General features: G+C 49.2%; 8 protein-coding genes across 8 annotated transcripts; 1 reads left to right on the top strand and 7 right to left on the bottom strand.

Moving 5' to 3' along the window:
• Positions 1-21: 21 nt before the first annotated feature.
• PPTG_24004 (hypothetical protein) lies at positions 22-156 on the top strand (the record flags this gene model as incomplete). Its single annotated transcript, XM_008914627.1, has 1 exon — positions 22-156. The coding sequence occupies one exon, from the start codon at positions 22-24 to the stop codon at positions 154-156; it is 135 nt and encodes a 44-aa protein (XP_008912875.1).
• Positions 157-196: 40 nt separating this feature from the next.
• On the bottom strand, positions 197-4,735 carry PPTG_16886 (hypothetical protein). The gene has a single exon (XM_008914626.1). It carries the CDS (start codon positions 4,658-4,660, stop codon positions 449-451), a length of 4,212 nt encoding a protein of 1,403 aa, XP_008912874.1. The 5' UTR covers positions 4,661-4,735; the 3' UTR covers positions 197-448.
• A 363-nt stretch (positions 4,736-5,098) lies between these two features.
• On the bottom strand, positions 5,099-6,885 carry PPTG_16885 (hypothetical protein; the record flags this gene model as incomplete). Its single annotated transcript, XM_008914625.1, has 5 exons — positions 5,099-5,626; positions 5,702-6,168; positions 6,354-6,383; positions 6,425-6,554; positions 6,616-6,885. 5 exons carry the CDS (start codon positions 6,883-6,885, stop codon positions 5,099-5,101), a joined length of 1,425 nt encoding a protein of 474 aa, XP_008912873.1.
• Positions 6,886-7,342: 457 nt separating this feature from the next.
• On the bottom strand, positions 7,343-9,115 carry PPTG_16884 (hypothetical protein; the record flags this gene model as incomplete). Its single annotated transcript, XM_008914624.1, has 1 exon — positions 7,343-9,115. The coding sequence occupies one exon, from the start codon at positions 9,113-9,115 to the stop codon at positions 7,520-7,522; it is 1,596 nt and encodes a 531-aa protein (XP_008912872.1). The 3' UTR covers positions 7,343-7,519.
• Positions 9,116-11,182: 2,067 nt separating this feature from the next.
• PPTG_16883 (hypothetical protein) lies at positions 11,183-12,688 on the bottom strand. Its single transcript, XM_008914623.1, has one exon. It carries the CDS (start codon positions 12,594-12,596, stop codon positions 11,331-11,333), a length of 1,266 nt encoding a protein of 421 aa, XP_008912871.1. The 5' UTR covers positions 12,597-12,688; the 3' UTR covers positions 11,183-11,330.
• Positions 12,689-14,223: 1,535 nt separating this feature from the next.
• PPTG_24003 (hypothetical protein) lies at positions 14,224-16,795 on the bottom strand (the record flags this gene model as incomplete). The annotated part of the gene is made up of 7 exons (XM_008914622.1): positions 14,224-14,250; positions 14,321-14,744; positions 14,843-15,296; positions 15,392-15,666; positions 15,750-15,809; positions 16,057-16,269; positions 16,455-16,795. 6 exons carry the CDS (start codon positions 16,793-16,795, stop codon positions 14,555-14,557), a joined length of 1,533 nt encoding a protein of 510 aa, XP_008912870.1. The 3' UTR covers positions 14,224-14,250; positions 14,321-14,554.
• A 26-nt stretch (positions 16,796-16,821) lies between these two features.
• PPTG_16879 (hypothetical protein) lies at positions 16,822-17,352 on the bottom strand (the record flags this gene model as incomplete). Its single annotated transcript, XM_008914621.1, has 1 exon — positions 16,822-17,352. One exon carries the CDS (start codon positions 17,350-17,352, stop codon positions 16,822-16,824), a length of 531 nt encoding a protein of 176 aa, XP_008912869.1.
• A 397-nt stretch (positions 17,353-17,749) lies between these two features.
• Positions 17,750-18,558, bottom strand: PPTG_24002 (hypothetical protein; the record flags this gene model as incomplete). The annotated part of the gene is made up of 2 exons (XM_008914620.1): positions 17,750-17,776; positions 18,421-18,558. The coding sequence occupies 2 exons, from the start codon at positions 18,556-18,558 to the stop codon at positions 17,750-17,752; spliced, it is 165 nt and encodes a 54-aa protein (XP_008912868.1).
• Positions 18,559-20,054: the final 1,496 nt, after the last annotated feature.

Below are 20,054 nucleotides of genomic sequence, written 5' to 3'. Positions count from 1 at the left end.
AACAACGTTCCTATTGAGGAGATGGACGCCGAGTTCTACCGCAAGCTTCACGGCGAGGACGCATTTACTCGTGACTCGTTTGCCTCGAAGGGTGCAGAGATGGATAAGGAAGCGGGGTACAAGTCTGTGAGTACTCCAACCACGTCATCTTCATAGGTGGGATGATCGAAATCCCGTTAAGCGTTGCATTTTTGTAGTAATGATAAGATTATCGAAAGGGGTAATGAAAATCTATTTTCCGAAGTGCATCGTTGAACAACTTTTTCTTTCGCTAGGAAAAGTTGTCACTAATACATTTATAGACAATACAAGGCTGAACATGTCAGGCAAAAATTAGGTTGTAGACAGATAGTTGCGTGTCAAACTTACTTTTAAGCATAATTTGCCAAAACATCAATCACGCATGAAAATGCATCGCAAGTAGCAGTTTGCTGAAACCCCTGTGTTCTCAAGCTGCCTCAGCGTTCCGAAGGATTCCGCCAGCCGAGAACTGGAAGTGTCCAATTTGGAGGGTCGTGGTGCAGAGCTGCGAGCTCTGCTCGTCAAATTGGATATCTTGAATAGTGGCTACCTTGCTCACCAAGTCACGAGCTGTGGCAACATCGTCTTTACTGGCGCCGCCATAAACAACACACCAACCACGATCTCTAAAGCAGGCGACACCATTTAGTGCAGCAAGGCCGTTAATTGCCGTCCTGAAATGATCCAGCTGTTGCTCACTCGTTGCAGAGGCAATTGCCAGCTTAAAGTAATACGGACACCCAGCAATTCTGTCGAGAGTCATGAGAAGCTTATGGTTCTCCACAGCGTCTTTCAAGTACCATTCCAAGCGACGAAGTGCATCAGGACTCGACGTTCTGCCCAAACCCACAAAATCGCGCTCCTTTGAGTAGGTCTGCACCATCTCTCGAAAATTTGGCGGCTCTCGTTCAGATAGAGGTGTCTTCAGCAGACGCTTCTCCAACGCAGCTAGAACTTCACTGGCCTGAGCCTTCCGGCCGACAGAAACGCTGATACGTGCCGTGCGCACGACAAACTTGACGAAATCGATCGTTGTAGCACAGAGTTCCCGCACAGGAGCTAGAACGGCGTCAGGTTCGCCAGCGTGATCCATTCTATAAAATTTCTGTATCATGTGGATCACTTGTGTGGCCTCATACGAAATGTCGACTCTCAGTTGAACGCCAGTGTTGATAATTTTGTTGGCATCGGCCTGCACCTCGGCGGCGTCGTCCAACCTCTGGATCACTTTGCAGACGTGCTGCACGTCTTGTACTTTGTCAACGGAGGCAATGTTGGGATCGCGCAATCGCGTGAATGCAGCCATCGTGTGTTGGAGGGAATCCTGAACCGTAGTGTCACGCTTTTCATCGCTCGAACCAATTCCCAGCAAAGCAGCTATCACCGCTGCTGTTGGCGAAGTACCGGCTTCAGTCACTACAGATGGAGGTGATCCCGTGGCTGCTGTTAAACTAGTAGCGGCATCTCCAGCTGTCATTCCAGCGTCGTCTTTTGCTTCTTTCTTGGATTTCTTTTTCCTCTTGGACCGCATCGGCGCGCTCGTAGTGAGGTCGTCCAAAGCTCGTTGTCGCTCTCCGTCGCGCTGGGCGAACAGCGACTTCCGGGAGTGTTCTGCGAGACGAGTCAGACCCTGTTGAAATAGTCCAGGTCTCTCTCTTCGTCCTCGGCCCATACTGCTCGTGAGTTCAATCCTTGCCTCGATCACGGCAATCTCTTCCGCGAGCTTCCGGTCCGTTGTCACCTCACACACACGTCGTCCACTCCCGTCTTTGATCCGGACATCCGCTCCGTAGCCTTGGAGGCCATAGTACAGTTCCCTGTGTCCGTGCTTGACTGCCAAGTGTGCCAGTGTTTCCTTCGTATGGTACGTGGGCGTGTTCAAGTCCACCATGTTGTCCCACTCAAGAAGGAGCTTGACCATTTGGCTATATCCGGCAATCGTGGCACTGTGGATAGCCATGGTGTTCGGCAAGAGCTTCCTAGGGCACGTGAGGTCTCGTTGTCGTGGCTCCTTTCGGCAGTGCAGAGGCTGGTTAAACAGAGCTCCCATGTGGATCAGCCATTCCAGCAGTTTCGCGTCGCGCGCAGGACCCACAGCCGCCTGATGTAACAGCGTACAGTGATTGTCCTCCGTATCAGGATTGAACTCAGAGCCACGCGAAAACATACCCAACAGAAGCGGGTCCTTCTTGATTTCAGCCTTGAGGACGCTCAAATTCCGACCGGTTAGTGGCCCTCTACTAGACTTCATCAGCCTCATGAGATCCGAGAAAATCTGCTCTCGATTCTCATTCTCCGTCTTCGTTTTAAACGACACCGAGCCATATTCTCGGTTAACAAAGTCTGGTCCAGCAGGAAACGTGAAATATTTCTGCTCGCAGACTTGCGAAGGCGTCGCGAATCTGGCCTTGATGATAGCAGCTACTGCCTCGCATGAACGCTGAATAAAACTCCCATCCACAATAAACTCCACAGTAGCTCTAATAGAAGCCGGAACAGCATTGGAATCCACGGATCCGTCTGAGCGTAAAGCGTCCATGAGCGCCAATAGAGGAACCATCACCGAGTGCTCGACTGCATCTCTGACCTTGACATCATGCGGCCTGTGTTTGAGCGCCTTTGCAATGAACTCGTCGCGAATCTCTTGTCGACCCAGCGCGTCGCACATGTCCGAGAACGCGTCCACAAGATCATCGTTGAGCGTTAGCAAGTCGCGTGATAAAATCCGTGTCTCAAACATCTCCTTGGAGCAAACATCGGCAGCTTTCTTGAGCATTTCTTTGGACGACGCTCCTTTCAAGAACGACATGTCGTCGTGCATTAGTCGATAGGTCAGCGACGCCATGTTCCGATCCGCAGTTTTCATTCGCTCCCTCACATGTTTACCGGTTGCTGAGGCGCTTGCGTACGTTGCATCAATAGAGCTCCCGGACCAATTGGAGGCCAGCAGGTAGACGCGATGGTAGGAGCCGTGTACCGCTGTCGCTCGTGACGATGGATTGAAGATCATTTCCTCGTAGATGTCCAGCATCTCGTCAAAGAACGGGATACGCTCTAGAAAGCCCTGCTGGACTAGTGCATTGTAGAGCTGACAGAAGGCTCGACATGTGGAGAAGTCTCCGCCTCCTATCAGCAAGTACTCTAAGTGATTCGACATCATCTGAGAGCCCGCAAACAACGGGTTCGCACGTGCTAAGTCGTTCTGCAGTAGCGACGAGTGGAACCCGTTCATAATGTCCTCTATAATAGCATGAAGCGAGTCTCTACTCGCTAGCACCGAGTGCTTGGGCAACGAGGTCTTGACGACTTGGATCAGATCCTCCGTGTGCTTAATTGTAAGCCCAATAGTGCGAGTAAGACCCGCGTCGCCCTGCAGAGCTGTGACCGACTGCATCCAGCATATACAGAGGAAGACGAGTTGGATAGTCACTTGTCGAGTGGCCAAATACTCTTCCATGGCGTTCATAAAGTCCACTACCAGTCCACTTTGTCCTTCGTATCCACGTCCCATCACAGCAATTTTTCTGGCAATTTCAGTGTACAGCAACGGTAGTTGTTGAGCGAGTAGAACGACAAAGTGGTTGGTATCGGGTAACACGTATTCAGGCGTTCGCTCCTCCCCGTAGTTTGGGCCAAAGTAGCCATCAGGGAGAGCGATCAGGTGTGCCTTCTCGATCGGCTCGATCGGGGGGAATAGCGTCGTGAAGACGGATAAAGTGAGCCATACATTGCTAAAGTCATGCAGTAGCGTACCTGGCACGAACTCGAACGTTCCGTTTGCCTCGAAACTCGCTCGTCTCTGTGCGATCGCCTTAGTGAGGCGAGCGGCAAGACTCGACGACGGGTAGCACACCAGCACTCCGACCAAATCCTCGGCCAACTTCAACGTTGGGTAGCGCAGTTGAAGCTTGGCTGTCAATTGGTTGGCCATGTGCAGAGCCAAAGTCCCCACGACGGTGGCTTCCATCATGGTTTTCTCCTGCTTTTTCACCTGGTCGTAGATACTGAAGACGCCCTCGACCAGCTCCTCCAGCTCCATAAAGTAGCACACAACTTCCATTTGAAGATCTTGGGCGAAAGCCTCGTCGAATAGCTTCTTCCGTTCGGCCTTGGACTTCTTGGAAGCCCCTTTGTCTTTAATAAACGTCTCTTCATCCGGGAAATAGTCCTCGTCTACCTGCAAGACTTGATAATAGTTCTCAAATCGCCGGATCTCCCTCTCAACGGGGAGTTCCTGCGCCACCTCAATGCTCTTCAGAGTGTCGACCCACCGTCGTAATAGTGCGAGGAAGTGCCGGTGGCCGCGCTCCTGGTCGTCGAAGAACAGAGCCACGTGCTGTCGTAGTGTGATGGCGCATTGGCCAGCTCCCAGGGCCTTGGGGAGGTCCTGTAGCAGCTTGGGCGTAAGTGTCGTGGGGTCTTGAGCGATGTCTTCCACGACCGCATCGAACGCGTTGAGATCCAGACGCTTACCGGCGAACCGCCCTCGACCACGAGCACGTAGCAACCAGTCAAGGAAGAAGGCGGTGGCGCGCTTGTACCGCGAGTATTTGCTCGCTGGGAACGACATGGCGAGGGATGACGCTTTGGGGTTCCCTTGCGAGTCGGAGAATGGTGGAATCTCTGGGCCTCCACGCATTCCGCACACACACTGACCTCAGACGAAGTAGCCTCGACCAATATAGCGCCATCTTTTGGAGACGCTGAGTTGAATGGAAGACTGCATAAATACTACTTCAAAAAAATCATGTAAATCATGATTTTTTTATTTTGGCACTCGTTATTTAGACAGACTGGGTAACAAGCGACAGTGCATTTTTACCTAATTATAACCGATTGGAGTGCCCGAATATGCCAGACTAGCAAAGAGCCGGACATGTCATCACTCGTTGTGTCCCCGAAAGTATACGTATAACCGGAAGTTTCTGGTGAGCTCTTAGCGTTTAACTCACATGACACGAGGCTAGCGCTTCGAGAAGCGCACTCACGTGGCATAATGTAGTGAACAAGACACATAGATAGAAAACGTAGCGACATGCAACCATTTAATGATCAAAAACACTGGCAACTTGTTGTGTTAAATGCACATGCAAAGGTATCGATAGCGAAGGTACTGAAGCTCCTTTCTACTCAGTAGACTGAGAGTATTGGCGCCAGCAAAAACCTCAAAAGCTAACAGCATATACATGCCACAATTGTAGCTGTCGACCTGCACTCCAAGCTCACTAAGATACAGTCGAACTCGGTACTTTCTTGGAGCAAAATCTGGCAGCATTGTCACCAACTTGTCAGCGAGGGGTCGAACTTTTGATCCATAGCTTGAATTCGTCGGATCGTAGATTAACACGTCCTTGCATGTCAGGTCTATCATGATTGAACACCAGTGGTTCTTGCCGCAAATTACTGGAATTAAAATCTTCTCACCCGTCGCCCCAAGTAGCACACTCTTCATTGTATCCACCGGCAAGAAGCCATTCATAACGTTCCCTGCGATGGAGGTATCGATACCGATCGTATCGACCCTTTCCGCGAATAGCTTCAACATTAGCGTATTAACGGTGCCGTCGCCCAGTGGTGACTTGCCCACAAGTTCCAGCGCTTCTGCCTACGTTAAATTCGACATATACGTGTTAATAAGTCCACTGTAGCAATGAGTCCGAGTAGTCTGATTTTACTGTACCTGCACCGACAGAAGTGGGATCGTCTTCAGTTTAGGTATCATATCAGGATCTGATTCAGCGCGAAAGGCTTGGGGCATCGGTAGCGTGAAATCAATCGTTTCAATCCAGCTAATAACTTTATCCACATACTGTATGCTCTTCATTGCTCTGTGCCACTTTTTCATCACACCCAAAGTCTCTGTGGCATACGTGCCAATGCCAATTAGTTCCACCGCAATGTCTTGCTCGGCTAGATTCTGGTCAGATGAATCTCTGTGCTTTTTTTGAAGTGTCGAAACTTTGGCGTTGCACCTCTCAATGAGGTCTTTTGGGAAAATTCGCGTGATGGATCGCACAGGGGTGATGTTTTTCGCGGGAGGTAGGCTTAACTTGTTGTGGGCAACTGGGGCTCTGGGTTTTTTGCTGAACTCAAAAAGCTTGAAGCGCGATAGAATCGCGGCGGATTCTTTGTATGTGGGCTCGCCTTCTACAGCATCTTGTACGTTTGCTAGACTCAGATTAGCCGCATACAAATATCAGCAACCGTGGAAATCTGTAACTATCTAATGAGCCCGATCTTGCCCGATTGAGTTTGGCATGACCCGATTGAGTGTGGCTAAACCAGAACCAACCCGACTTGTGCACACCAAGAGTGCAAAAGTTACAACATACCTGGGCAGAGCATCCCGAGGCCCGAGTCTCCTGTCGAGGACGTTTACTTGTGGCTTGTGATTGATACTTACCATAATGCGTACAAACGTAGGTTTTTGCGTAATTCTCCCACTCGGCGGAGTGCTTGGACGCTGAAGAGCCTTGGGCATCTATCCTGCCATTGCGCACGGCGACAGAGGTGTTGGTCCGCACCCGGAAGATCTGGTAAGCAGAGGATGTGACCTTAAGTATTATGTAATAAAGTAAGATCTTGATAACGTACTTGAAACGACTGGGCTTGGTACTTCGCTAGGTAAATTTCGAGCTCTTCCCACGAGCGAAACTGCGTCTCTCCCGGCGGCGGGGCGATGACGCAAATTTGACCGGACTCCTCGCTTGCGCTACTTGTGGTCCCTGTCATCTCCACACGAGGCGGGCTTGGCGACGGCTGCCACTCACTTGATGAGCCGTCGGATGCGTTGCTGTCGTTGTCGACGTCGATGTCGTCCGCCGATAGGGGGCGCTTTTGAGCGTTGCGCAGCCGCGGCGGCATCTTGCTTCCTCAGGAGCCACGCGTTTTCTGGAGGGGGAGAGGATTTTTGTGGTTGACGGGTATACGGCCTGTATACGCTATACCCAGTACGGATATGGTAGAATATAGCAAATCGGAAGATAATGAAGGATTTGCTGGGAGTGGAGTGCTCCCAGTCTGTCAAAATACTCACTTCCTTTTATTTTTTGTATGATTACCAGAGCATTGTCAACATTTCTGAAAGTAATTTTTTGCACAGTACTTTTTTTAAACCTCCAAAAAAAACGGTAAATTGCTAAGATAATTTACAGTTTTTTAGGAAGCTAACAAAAAAAAATTTCGTGGAAAAGTAATACTCCTAGTACTACTACTATTTTTGCATACTTTATGGGGGAAATTTTAATCTAACGTTTCATTGTCCGGACGCAAACGGATTTCTGTAAAAAAAAAAAAAAAAAAAAAAGGAGGGTTACATCTACTGCAAACGTTGATCTCCTGTTTGTTCTTTTGTGAAGGCAAGTATCTTACCAGGAAACTCCAGGCTGGAATCGACTAAAGTTGTTACCAAACAAAAGTCGAACGACGCACCGAAACAAAACGTATGAGCACTTCAAAAGATTTTTACATTAAGATTAGGAAGAGTACTTCCGTTGATCTATTGAGGGGTGGTGGTGGACTTGTACACACCGTCCTTCTCCAGGTCGTTCTGCTTGGCGACCGAGTTGAACGACTCGCGGGTGAAGTCGTCGGCGCCGTGCAGCTTCTGGTAGAATTCAGCGTCCATCTCGTCGAAGCCCTGCTCGTTGTCGAACATGCAGAACCAAGTGAGCGGGATCGACACCAAAGTGATGGCAGCGAACGTGTAGAAGGCGCCGTCATAGCCGAAGCTTTCGTTCTCGACCCAGATGGAGAAACCGAACGAACCGATGGCGGCACCGGCCTTACCGGCGGCAGCCGAGATACCGTGGCACGTGGAACGGATGGGCGTGGGGAACATCTCCGTGGGCATGACGAAGGTCGACATGTTGGGACCGAAGTTGGAGAAGAAGAGAGCAAGACCGTACAGGATGATGAAGAGCACAGCCTCCTCCTTAATGTCATCCCAGAAGATTGCGAGCACCAGGAACAGAATCGTCATGACAACGAAACCCTGCAGCTGGATGACCTTGCGACCCAGACGGTTGATGAAGTACACGGCGACGTAGTAACCGGGCAGAGCCATCAGAGCAACGAAGGCGTTCTGCGTCGTCACAACCTGCAGCGAAGCGTTCTCGACACCAACGACAGACAGGATACTGGCCGAAAACAGGTTCTGGGCGTAGAACACAATGTCGAACAGGAACCACGTGCCGGCCGTACCCAGAAGGCTGACACCGTAGTTGCGGATGATGAACGAGAGACGAGCACGCGAGGCCGAGGGGTTGGCGTTAGCGGCAGCCTGGCGACGCTCCTCGGCAGCCTTGTAAGCGTCGGTCTCCTCGGCGGTGATACGCCAGTAGCACACGACAATAGCGGGGACGACACCAATAGCGAATAGCAGACGCCAGACAGTCTCAAGACGGGAGTCGGGGTTCTGGTCCTTGTCGCCGTTAGCGAGGGCCTGGATGATCAGGTTGCCCAGAATGGCAGCAGTCAGCGAACCCACTCCCTGCAGGGAGAACGTAAGGGCCACGCGCTGGTTGCGGTCAGCCACGGACGTAGCATCTTCGGCCGTCGACGAGGCGGCGAGCGGGTATTCGCCACCAATACCGATACCGAGGATGAAGCGGGCGACGACCAGGAACCACAGAGTACCTTCGGCCGAGCCACCGTAGGCGGCCGTACAGAGGATACCACCAAAGATGAGCAGGACGCAAGTGGCAATCATGTTGACACGACGACCGAAGACATCACCAAGGTAGCCAAAAGCCAGCTGGCCCACGACGGCACCAATGAGGGCCGCGGCAGATACCCACGACTTCATGGTGGACGTGTACACGTGCTTGCCGTACTGCTCCGTGAGCACGATGTTGATCACGTTCATGACGAACAGATCGTAGGCATCGTTAAAGAAACCGAGGCCTCGCACCAGGAACTTGTTCATCTTTCTGCGCTTGGGAGTCCTGGAGTATTGCGGGGAGCGAAGCAAAATGCGGAATGACCCCAGCTCAACGCTGAGATTGGCGCCAAGACAGACGACGACACCGGCTGAAATGCCCAGCAGATACCGTGGTGGTTGGCCGCGAGGCTTCGCCTTACCCACGATAGGCATCTGATTAGAAAACCGGCAAATAAAAAGAACCCACGGTGAAACGAGACAGGTTGCAGTGGTTGTAGTGGCACAGAGACCTCGGCCAGATGATGAATAGCCGGTGCTCTTTCACCCTAGAGATTCGCCGGGGACGAGCTCCTAGCGCTGCTAACGGTTTCTCATGCAGTGGAATCTGGAGAGATTCCTGGTTGCACTCCTTCGTACGACGTGCAATGTGAACAGACTGGCCAACATCGCGAAAACGGGGCCCGAACCTAATTGCCGGCCAAGATTAAAATTGGACCAGGATTAAAATTCATTTGACCTAGATTAATGCGGCACCACCGAGCGTGTCTCCTGCCACGATCACTTGAGAATTACACAGTACTGTAAAAGCTTGTTGCTTTTCATGAAGCTTTTCCAAAACGCTCCTGTCCACAGGATATTTTTCATCTCTTTCGTTCTGTTTGTATTTCTAATTCCCCTATTCCCCTGACTATCCCCGCTTTGTTTTTCTATAGGTTAGCCAAAAAGCCGGACTCGGTCAGCAGTTAGTTTTCGCTCAGTTTCACTACTGCGACAGTTTCCAGTATTCGATTAACTGGGAAGCAAACTGTGTATTTTATAGGTTCGTTTTGGTAAAACTCATTTGCCGTACACCAAGAATGGGAAGTTTGTGTTGTATGGTACTGGTAGGATTTTCGGAATCCGCAAGTTTCGGGACCCGCGATGGTTTTGTCGCCCACCTCACTGAGTAGGGCGACGTGGGAGACGCCCTCCTCACTGAGCAGGGCACGCGTAGATGAGCTTGAGCACATGCACACGGCGGGCATCGTCTCAACAATGTCCGCTGGCATGCCCGGTTTGGCAAGGATACAACTAGGAAATGTGAGATTCGCTTGTGTCCGTTTTGTAGTCTTCGAGAATACGACGGTAGACGTCTAAAATCTGCAGATTCGCCCCAAATCAAATCGGCCTCTCCTTTGAACCGTACCAAATTGTCAGAGACCGTACAAGATGAAGTGATTAAAATTTTAATATCCAGATCAATTTCTAACCGGCAGTCTGCACGAAGATAAATCTCGTCACTGTTTTGGTGGAGCTCTGCGAGCTTGCAGACGCACTGCTACCTGTACAGTACACAAAATCTGAGGTTTTGTGGTTTTCACCAGGATGTACAAGATGACAAATGACTCTTGTCAGACAAAACAACGAGTCCGACGCGCCGTAGGTCACAGCAGGACCTGAACATCGCAGTGGAATACTTCTGAAGTACTTCAAGGAGACTGTCGTGAACATCACCGTTACTTGGGGTGTGAGAACTTCTCACATCCTCACTGGAAGCTGCCTAGAACTTCTTTCTTCTTGAAGAAGCGGACCACTGGATTGTGAATCGTTTTTGTTGGATGATACCAGCGATATCGCTCTCTGTATGGTGGTGACTCACCATAGTGCGGTGACCAAACAGAGAGTGATCCGAACTGTAGACCTCGAGTCGTGGAGCTCCGTGTGTAGGGAGGTCGAACGATTTTGGCTGATGCTGCAAAAAGGCCCGCATACACATTAATAAAGGCTCACTAAGGAACTGGAATACATGCACGCACCAATACATGTATATCGGAATGTACGATCGGTGCGTATCATAAATTTTGTGCGGGCAGTAGTGGTTGTGCAATCTTGGGCTAGAGCTGGTATCCACGTTAAATCAACGCTCTTGTTGCGGGAGTGCACAAATAGTATTTCGAAATAGGGTAGCTATTGTCGAAGCAGTCACTGATGCGGGAGCATGGCAAGGAGATACTGTACCGCAGAGATAGCGAAATGGCCTCACGGTCGCAACCTACAAGCGTATTTCACAAGCCATACATGGGATCATTGAAAATTATTCTGACCAGCGATGCAGTGTTCACCAACGTACAGGTCCATAAATAAAATGAAATGTAGGACTTTTAATCAGTATCCGTCAAAACGAAAGCATGAGAACTAAACAGTGACGAAGCCGAAGCTGGATTGTGTTGTATTCTTTTGGGCTACGCGTAGTATCAACTGATGCGTGACGAAAGAAGGCAGCTACCGGTAATACGAACTTCGTTGTCGACATAGAGCGAGAGAAGCCTCACCCACACCACCTCATTATTATTAAACAATAGGCAATAGTGTTTTTTTTTACTGTACGAGTAGCATTATTTTCAAACTTAGCTTTACTACCATAAAATTCTTTTGTGTCATTTAACGATCATGGCATAGACGCACTGCGAGAAAGCAGCGGAGACTCGGGCGTCAGTGGGCTCTCCGCCATCGATTTGAGCTTAATCGCTGCCTCCTCGACACTTTCAGGATCTTTCTTGCTCAGTCGGCGGCGGTATACTCGACGGAGCAGCACTCGACGCAATAGTGGCCGATGATCACGTACGAGTCTGTCCAGTCGCATCTCGCGCTGCGTAGCCGACAGATTTGTCACCTTTTGTAGCGCTTCACTCATTCTGTAGTGCCAGAGGTACCACTTGTCGTACTCATCGTTTTCTACGGGTGCAAGGAGCTTGCGTTGTGCACGTTGACGAGCCACCTCCTCGGACCACGAGAATGAATGCCCACAAAGGCAGTTAAGCGAGTCACATCCGTCCACCATGACGACTGTGACGCTACAGCCGCGGCATTCCACGACGTTTTCCTCCTCAATAAAGTCCCGACAGTCTCCATCATGGTGGTTCGTGGCCTTGCACTTGAAGCAAACAGCAACGCCACAGCATATTGTACGCGTGTCTGGGTTCTTGTTCAAATGACGCAGTAGCAGTGCTGCACGTCGCTCTTCGTCCACAATATTGGGTAGCAGTCTCCACAGTACCTGCTCACTATTTTTCTTAAACTTTTCTGTTAAAAACCTGTAAAATTCCGTCGCATCTTGACGATGGTAGCAGTACTCTACACCGCGTTGATACAACTCGCTTAGAGCTTCAACCTGCTCAACAGGCAGCTCTAATTGGGCATCTTCGTCGTCTCCAACCTCCGTCTCTGCATATCGTTCCGGTAGCATCGTGTAGCTTGAAAGATGGCAGCATGGACTCTGGAAACCGCAGCTTTGACGACAAAGCATCACGTATTTCTCCAGTACGTGTCTGTTGTCATCTTGCTGTTGCTGTTGCTCCTCTTGTGTTTGTTCCTGTTCGGGTTCTCGAGTGTCGTGTAGCTCTAGCGTTGGAGGTTGGACGAACTGTTCCCATTGGTTTTTATTAAGCAGAGTGAGACACACTGGGCAACGGACTTTGGGTAGAATGCCCGGGTAGAAGGAGTAGACGCTGGTAGTGAGATAGCGCACGAGGCATTGGCTACAGACCTCGGCCAGACAGTCGACGCCGCACAGTTGGAAGACGGAGGCTGCAGTGTCCATGCAGATCTGGCAGAGAACGGGGAAAGCTTCGTGGTTGATGGGTGTGGCGGTGGCAGGAGCGACTGCATCAAGTGCACTTGGCATGATGGTTACGCGTTGAGTGGTCGCAGCCATGTCGGGAAGACGCTTGTTGAGGAATGGCTCTGGTAGTCAACTTCGAGTTGAATGAGAAAATGACCATCACTCATATTTGGCAACATGGGTTCATAAGCGTGGAAAAATTTCTATGAGCGGTGGCACAGCCCGTGTTTTTATACGGGTTAAGTTAGCGACCATACTGAAAACAAGTAAAGTCGAAAAACATGCTAAACCACGGTGGAAACATGGATCCATGTTTTGATTCTTGGGACGGGTGTCACGGTTGCAAATCACATGGGCTAAGGTAAATCGCAGCAAATGTTGCTTAAAGGTACGCTTAAGTACCTACCTTTAAGCAGCATGCTAGCTGCGATTTACCTTTGCATTAACCCCCCCCCCCCCCACACACACACACACACACACTTACGGCGAAATTTGCTCTATGTCCACAACCCCACATGCTGTATATACTACATATTAAAGACAGACTACACTTGAATTTTGTAAAGGACCGTGTAAGTACGAAACAGTTTTCTGTACTGCGGGAAGATTGTGAGATTGGTCATGCATTGATTGCGATTTTCCTCGCAGCGCTATGCATCAGCATGTTGGCAAAGACACCCACGCTACAGGAGGAAGTTCTGACAGGGCGTATTAGACATGATCTGAGTGCCTCTTTTACAATTTTTGCCCAAAACTGTATTGAATATGCTTGAACACTGCGTTGATTGCAAAGACCATTGGATTATGCACGACTAATTCGTACATTTTTGTTCACTACTCTTCACTATCACTACCCTCTCCACCATTGTCGCCGACAACTTCTTGTCCTCCTCCGTTGTCGCCACTGTCACTGCCTTCCTCGTTGTTGGAGTGGCACCGACGTTTCTTCCCTACACTACGCATCTGAATGCCCTACGCGAGGATGAGGTCGCTCCTCTCCATTTTTTCACATGACATGCCAGATTTGGTGGCACGTCATGGTGTTTCGTAGGTAATGGCCTGGCCGAATACGATCACAGAGGTAGACGCTGCATATACATACCAAGTACAGTTAGTTGAGTTGCCACTAATAATGATCGTCATCGACTTACCGTCTGCTACCATCGCTACACGCCTCACAGTAGAATCTCGTTGCACTCCGTTGACCAACTTTCTGCTTCCGAATTGAGCAGACCTTGCATTGATGCTGAGGCCTCTTTCGAACACCCTCACGAACCTGTGTTCACTCAGGAAACTCTGTCAATTTGTGTTCAGCTGGAACGTTCGCACTTTGCTCGGATGGCACTGGTGAGAATGTCTACACGATAATAAAGTAAGTTAGTAAAATACAACATGTACAACATGTCAATCACCAAACATGTAGGATATACCTCTTTAACAAAATCTGCGGACGTGACCTGCAACAGTTGCGCCTGCAATTCTGAAAGAAACTCTGCATGATCAGCAGCGGGCTCACCATTCTGCTTCCGTGCCTCACGATTGATGATGAGTGCGTTCACAATAGCGATGTCGACAAGGCCCAAGAAGATCGTCTTATAGTACTTCCGAAAGCGAACGGACAGCTGAAGCGAGTAACGTTGCAGTCTCAGCTGGTCATGAATGACAACCCCGCCCATCCAACGGTGATAGCCACGCATGGCGGATGGGCAAGGGATAATGGATCTCCGACCACCAGGCAAGTGTCGTCCTTTGATAGAAACAAAATAAGTAGCAAAAGTTAGCATTCATTCGTCAGTATATATATCCATACAACATACCGCATGACTAGATTGTAGTGCTGTGCCCGGTAGAAAGAAGGTAAACGGGAAGACGATTCCACCAGCGCATGACTTGTAGGAGATTGCAGCACTCCGCGACAGCGATGGTGCTGGTACCACGTTCAATAGGAGATGGGCGAGTGGCATCCGAAGTAATTAGATTTGATGGAAATCCTTTTTTGTTGGTCTGGATGGTCCCAACGGTGTATACATTCCGGGCCAGAAGCTGCATTGCTAGCTGGATCGACGTGTAAAATCGATCTGTAACCACTGTGTGGTAGACACCTTCTTCTTGACCAGGAAGCACTGCTTCCAGATTCCTGATAACTGCAGCAGGGCCGGAGTTTGGATCGGGAGAGATCGGGATATGCGGGTCTCCTCCAAGCTCGTCGGCATGCTGATCAGTGCCACAGAAACTTCCAATCTGTTCATGTTGTATATACACCATGCAGATTAATTTACAAGTGATTAAATACAACATGAAACACTTAGCACAAAAAAACGAACCAGCGTTTCACGTACCGTAGGCAGTATGCAGTAGTGGCGCAACATGTCATGAACAGTTTCGTGCCCCAATTATGGGGCTTGTCCTTCATTAATTGTCTCGTTTCATTGTGGCGACTTCTTGAAGGAATCATTGCTTCGGCAAATGAGAGCACCGGAGGAACGTTGTAGCCACGTGCAAATGTATGCTGAAGTGTATCTACGACAGAGCGAACCTTCCACACGCGGTCCGTCTCAGCTCGCGCGTCCGTGTTGACAGTGAAATGGAGGTTTTGCATGATGCATTCAAAGCGGGACTTTCCCTTATACGACCCAAACGTGCCTTTGGGGGCTGCGCCTACAGGTTTCGTAGCCCAATGCTCAGCAAACCGACGCTTGTGAGGACAAAGCATCCTCGCAATTAGCAGGCCGATGCAGTGAACAACGTCCTCAGGCGTTATCTTCATGTGCTTCTTCGTCTCCTGGAGAAGCACTTCTTCCCTTTTGTTAGCTCTTCATTGTCTTCCACTCGGGTGTCAAAAATTCTATCCACTCGCTCATTGAGGTGCTGGTGATAATAGCGATTACTTTCTGTAGCAATCCGACGCCACAGGCGACGAGGCGTGAAGAAGAAAAACAGGCTCAAAGGTGAGTCGACAGCTTCCAACACTGCCTCAGTAGGTCCGTATCCACCACGGTAGAGTCCAGGATACAATCCCTCATCCTCGATGCACCAGTCATCGGAGTCCCCACCCTCCCCCTCCAAGTCTGAGTTGAGCGCACCATCATCACGATTTTGGATAGAAGCGCCCGTAGTAACAGCTGAGCTCGAGTCTGGGTTAGCTGTACTCATAGTCAGTGACCTGTCAAGAATTTCCTCATCAACAAGTGTTACTATACAGCATGCTCAACTCTTTACACGCTGTATATACAACATGGCACATACCTTGCTGGTTGACGTCTGGTCTGAGGCACTGCTAATATTTCGGTGGATGAAGCAGGCGATCTGCACACAACATACAACATCATTCGTATTAGTTGGTGGTGTATATACAACATGAAATATGCGTTTGCACCTTGCCGCGAAAGCTACACCCTCATCGTCAGCGACTTCATCCCCATCTGAGTCAACAATGTGACGTCTTTTGCTTCTTGGCAGCTTGCTTCTTGGCAGCTTGCTTCTTGGTGCCCCTCTTCTCTTCTTCTCTGCTGCTAAAATCAGGAGAGCTTCTGCGCGCGCTCCTACGCCTCACCTTTCCACTTCCGCAACTCGCGCACGTCCCCTCGCCTTCTCATTTGCGCGTCGAGCAACCACCACCGCAGCACGGGCTATCGTTTGCGCAGCCTTTGTCTTCTTCTCCTCTCTGGCCAAAGTAGCACGCTGTGCCTTGGATATTCTCTTTTTCACCGGGCTCTTCTTTGTAGACGTCTCAGCTTCTAGGCGGTCTTTATTTTCTTCTTGGCTGCTGCAAGATAAGCAGCATTCTTACCCATCGGCAGGCCTCTGCAAATAAGGGATTTACTTATTTTCCGTATTGAAGCATTATACAGGTATTCCGGATGTCGAGGTATGGGAAAAGTGGAGCTACAGTTATTTTGCTAGCTAAAGTGCTTTTGAAGTAAGGCAGAGAGGCCCCGGACTTCTTCAAACTGTTTGGCTTGTAGAATTCCTTCTTGAGAGAAATTACTGAGGCTACGGCGGTAAGTATCTTTCTCCCATCCCATAATCGAGAAGTCACTTTCAACAGTAGACGTATTTGGGAACGTTGAGGCCAAGTCACCGCAGAACTGCATCAGCGCCGGGAATTCTGCACCTACAACAGCCCAAGCTTGGTCGAAAGAAGTGTAGTTGTCATCAGCAGCGCGGATAACTTTGCCGAGTTCATCTTCCCGCTCGCAGCATCGCTGCAGTTTGACAAACTCCTTAGAAATCTGGTGTATTTCTGTTGCATCAAGAGTCTTGCTGAGCCGGGGAGTGTGCTGTTTTATCATTTGTGCAAATTCAGGCGTACCAATGCCTAGTAGTTGATGCGTAGTACAAGGGGCGTGTCGTCGTACGCAGCATTTGCAGCTTCCCTTTCAGCCGTAATGACAGAAATTTCACTGGCCCCATTGACAAACAGTTTAGCAACGGCAACAACTGTTTGTAATTTGGTGTCCGGGTCTAGCGATTCGAGGGCTTCTAAAACCCAAATATCCAGACTTTGGAGAAATGCAAGTGCATGAACATGTTCGAGAACATATTCGCCATTAGATTCGAATTGCTTTCCAGTCATTTTTGCAATGGCACTGCTATGGATAGGGCCTTCCATGTGTGTCATCCGTTTGTGCGTTTCAATCAGCCTTCTAAGCATCACACGTTGCTCGGACAGTAGCGTCGCCCGCCCTTGCTGGGCGATAAAGGTTTTGCTGGATTCGGCCGCGAACGCCTGGACTGCAAAAAGAAATACCCACCACTGTGTAGGTGGGAAATTGGGTGGATTCTTTTCGTCCAAATGCTCCTGAATAGCTAGGATGTTACCCGTAAGCCAATTAGCACACTTGGTCATGGATGTCCATCGTGTTTCGGCCAAATAGGGGCACTCCGAGCGAACTGTTTTAATAAACTTGGTTGCCGACGTAGATGACCAATTAAACCCGTCAGAAAAGACATGTAATTCTCATCTAGAGCCGTCTCGAAACAAGCTTTCATCACCAAATCAAGCTGGTGCAGACCACACCATACGCGAATAATTTTTTGGCCGGTTGTAGCGGCAGCAATTCGTGTAGCAAGCCCTTTAATTCGCCCAGTCATTGTGTTTTCACCATCAGTTGAGACCCCCACTAGTAAACCGCTCCAAGTAGGTATTATCGCTGTTAAGAAGGTTTGAAGTGAATTGAACAAATTCTTCGCATTATGGCGGTCGTACAATGGTACTGCCATTAGATGGAAATTGTACAGCTTTCCTAAGACAACAAACCGGCAGCGAGCATCTAAATAAGACATTCCTTGTAAGGTTGCACAGTCTAGAGCTAGCGAAAACCCATGAGTCGTTGCCAATATGTCACTAAGACACTGAAATCCAACAGCACAGACCACACGAACGAAATTTGAGACCACGAGCTCCGGAATACCAGAGTAGCAGACAAATCCAGTCTCTTCCCGAACAATTTGGGCCTGGATTGTAGCTTGACAAAAAGACGATCCAGAAGCTACCAATTTGACTACTAGCGAAAAACGTTTCGCTTTTTTAATAGTCGCAGTATATGTTCCGTTGTCAGACGTGTCGCTCTTTACGAATAAGCTGAGTGCACGCTTGTGGGTGAGTCCTTCTAAGTCGTCGGGATGGAAAAGAAGCGCTTCAATGACAATCTCTACGATGGGTTTGCTGACTGGCATTCGCAACGCATCTTCTCCGTAATGGGAGGCGATGGTTTCTTGAAATGGCACCTCAACGGCGGCAAAGAATGTTTCTCTGTCTTGTAGCAATAGCAACGATTTAAACTCTGACCATTTTTTGGGATGTTCAATCTCGTGGTGGTGAGTATAAAGATCTGTACGGAAAGTCTTAAACATTTTGATCCTTGAGGTTTGACGGCGCGGGGTTTGGATGTATCTGCGATAGACTTCGCCTTACCGCCGAATACTTTGCAGAATCTACACGCAACGTTGCCTTGTCCAGCCGCTGTGACCACGAGGCCGTACTTGGAAGCATGCTCTGGCTTACTTTTGTCTTCTTGGACTTGCCTTTAGGAGGTTGTAGCGTCACCGCCATTCGCCTTGACAGCCACAGCTAGGCGATATCGCTCGAATTGCGAGGCAAGTACGATAGTTTCGTATTTTTAGATAGTAGTTTTGTAATGTTCTTCAAATTCATAAAATTCTTGTACGGAAAAATGGGACAATGAGAAACGGGAAAAATGGGATTTTATTCCGATTTCCCATATTTGCAGAGGCCTGACCATGAGTCTCAGAACTAGATCGAGTCACATCCCATCAATCAGTCCCTTGTTCCCAGAAGCCAACTGTCACTTCACCACACTGACGCACATCGTGGAGGGTATGTCTCTGCTGCCTGGTGCTCGAGGCATCCGGTAGGTGACTGGTGCTTGCTTGTCAAAATCGAATGTGGGAAGTACGCCGCAAATTAACCTTCAGTTGCCATTGAATCAATGCTGGTAGTGTGGCGTCCCAGCCATTCCATTAAAGCCAATAGTAATGCTTAGCCTAATTCGGTGGGGCGCACAAAAGATCCAAATGGCCATTTTGGAGTGGGCCAGAGAAGTAAGTAGAAGCTTTTGCTGAACTACGGTTGGGAGGAACGACACAAGCATGGCCAGCAGGAGCGGCACGTACGCAGTCAAAAAGAGGCGGTAGCTGCGCGTCCTCAACCAGCAGAGTCGAGTGAGTGCAGGATTGGCGTGTGGCAAGAGGTCCTGCGTGGTAGCTGCAAGTGCGCAGTGCGCGCAGCGTGCGCAGCATGCTGTGTAACGGTTGAGGCCTAATCGCCTGCACCCCTCCCCCTAAGCAGATATATGGATTGGAAATGTCAAAGGGAGGTTGACGTCTACTTGTGATGGTGACAATGGCGCCTGGCTCTGATACAGTGCTGCTGTAGGAACGGTAGTGTTTTGAGCCAGAAGTTACAAGCATGATAGAATTCGTCAGTATTCATTAGCTACAAATCTTACTCAAGTACGATTAACTATAAATCATATATCATCGGTCAATAAATATATTTAAACGGTCTCACACCTCGTCAGTTATCCCAAAAATCTCCAATTTTGTTTTTCAATACTACTAAGTTTCATGAATATGATCGCATCGGTCACCTTAACAGATCAACTTGCTAAAACAAAAGTTTTGGTTCAAAAGAATTCTACGAGCTGTATTAGCTACATGTAATGTGCGTGGCGCAGCCTGCCGAGTTGCATGTCTATTAAAGCAAAAGGGAGTGAAAACAAAAAAAAACAATTTTTGAATATACAAAGAGTATCCAGTCTTGCCTAGCCTACAACAGAATGGTAGACAATGACAGCATCTAATGATCTTGTTAAGATTTTATCCTTGGTGATCGTTGTAAAGTCGCGATAATACTTGAGTATTTTGGCGTCGATGTCGTCCTCACCGGGTCTGTAACGGGGTTACACGGGTTTACACCTGGTGTATTCCACACATGGATACGGAGTACCCGAGTTAACAAACCTTCAGTACATGACTCGTAGAGTTAACAGTGGCCTCAGTACATAGGCTGAGAGCCACAGGATATGC

Source organism: Phytophthora parasitica (genome assembly GCF_000247585.1).
Source record: "Phytophthora parasitica INRA-310 unplaced genomic scaffold supercont2.62, whole genome shotgun sequence".
Classification (NCBI taxonomy): Eukaryota; Oomycota; class Peronosporomycetes; order Peronosporales; family Peronosporaceae; genus Phytophthora; species Phytophthora nicotianae.
This window is presented reverse-complemented; position numbering and strand designations above follow the sequence as displayed.

Coding starts and splice junctions, on each gene's coding strand:
- PPTG_16886 (XM_008914626.1), bottom strand. CDS start 4,660: ATGCGTGGAGGCCCAGAGATTCCACCATTCTCCGACTCGCAAGGGAAC.
- PPTG_16883 (XM_008914623.1), bottom strand. CDS start 12,596: ATGGCTGCGACCACTCAACGCGTAACCATCATGCCAAGTGCACTTGAT.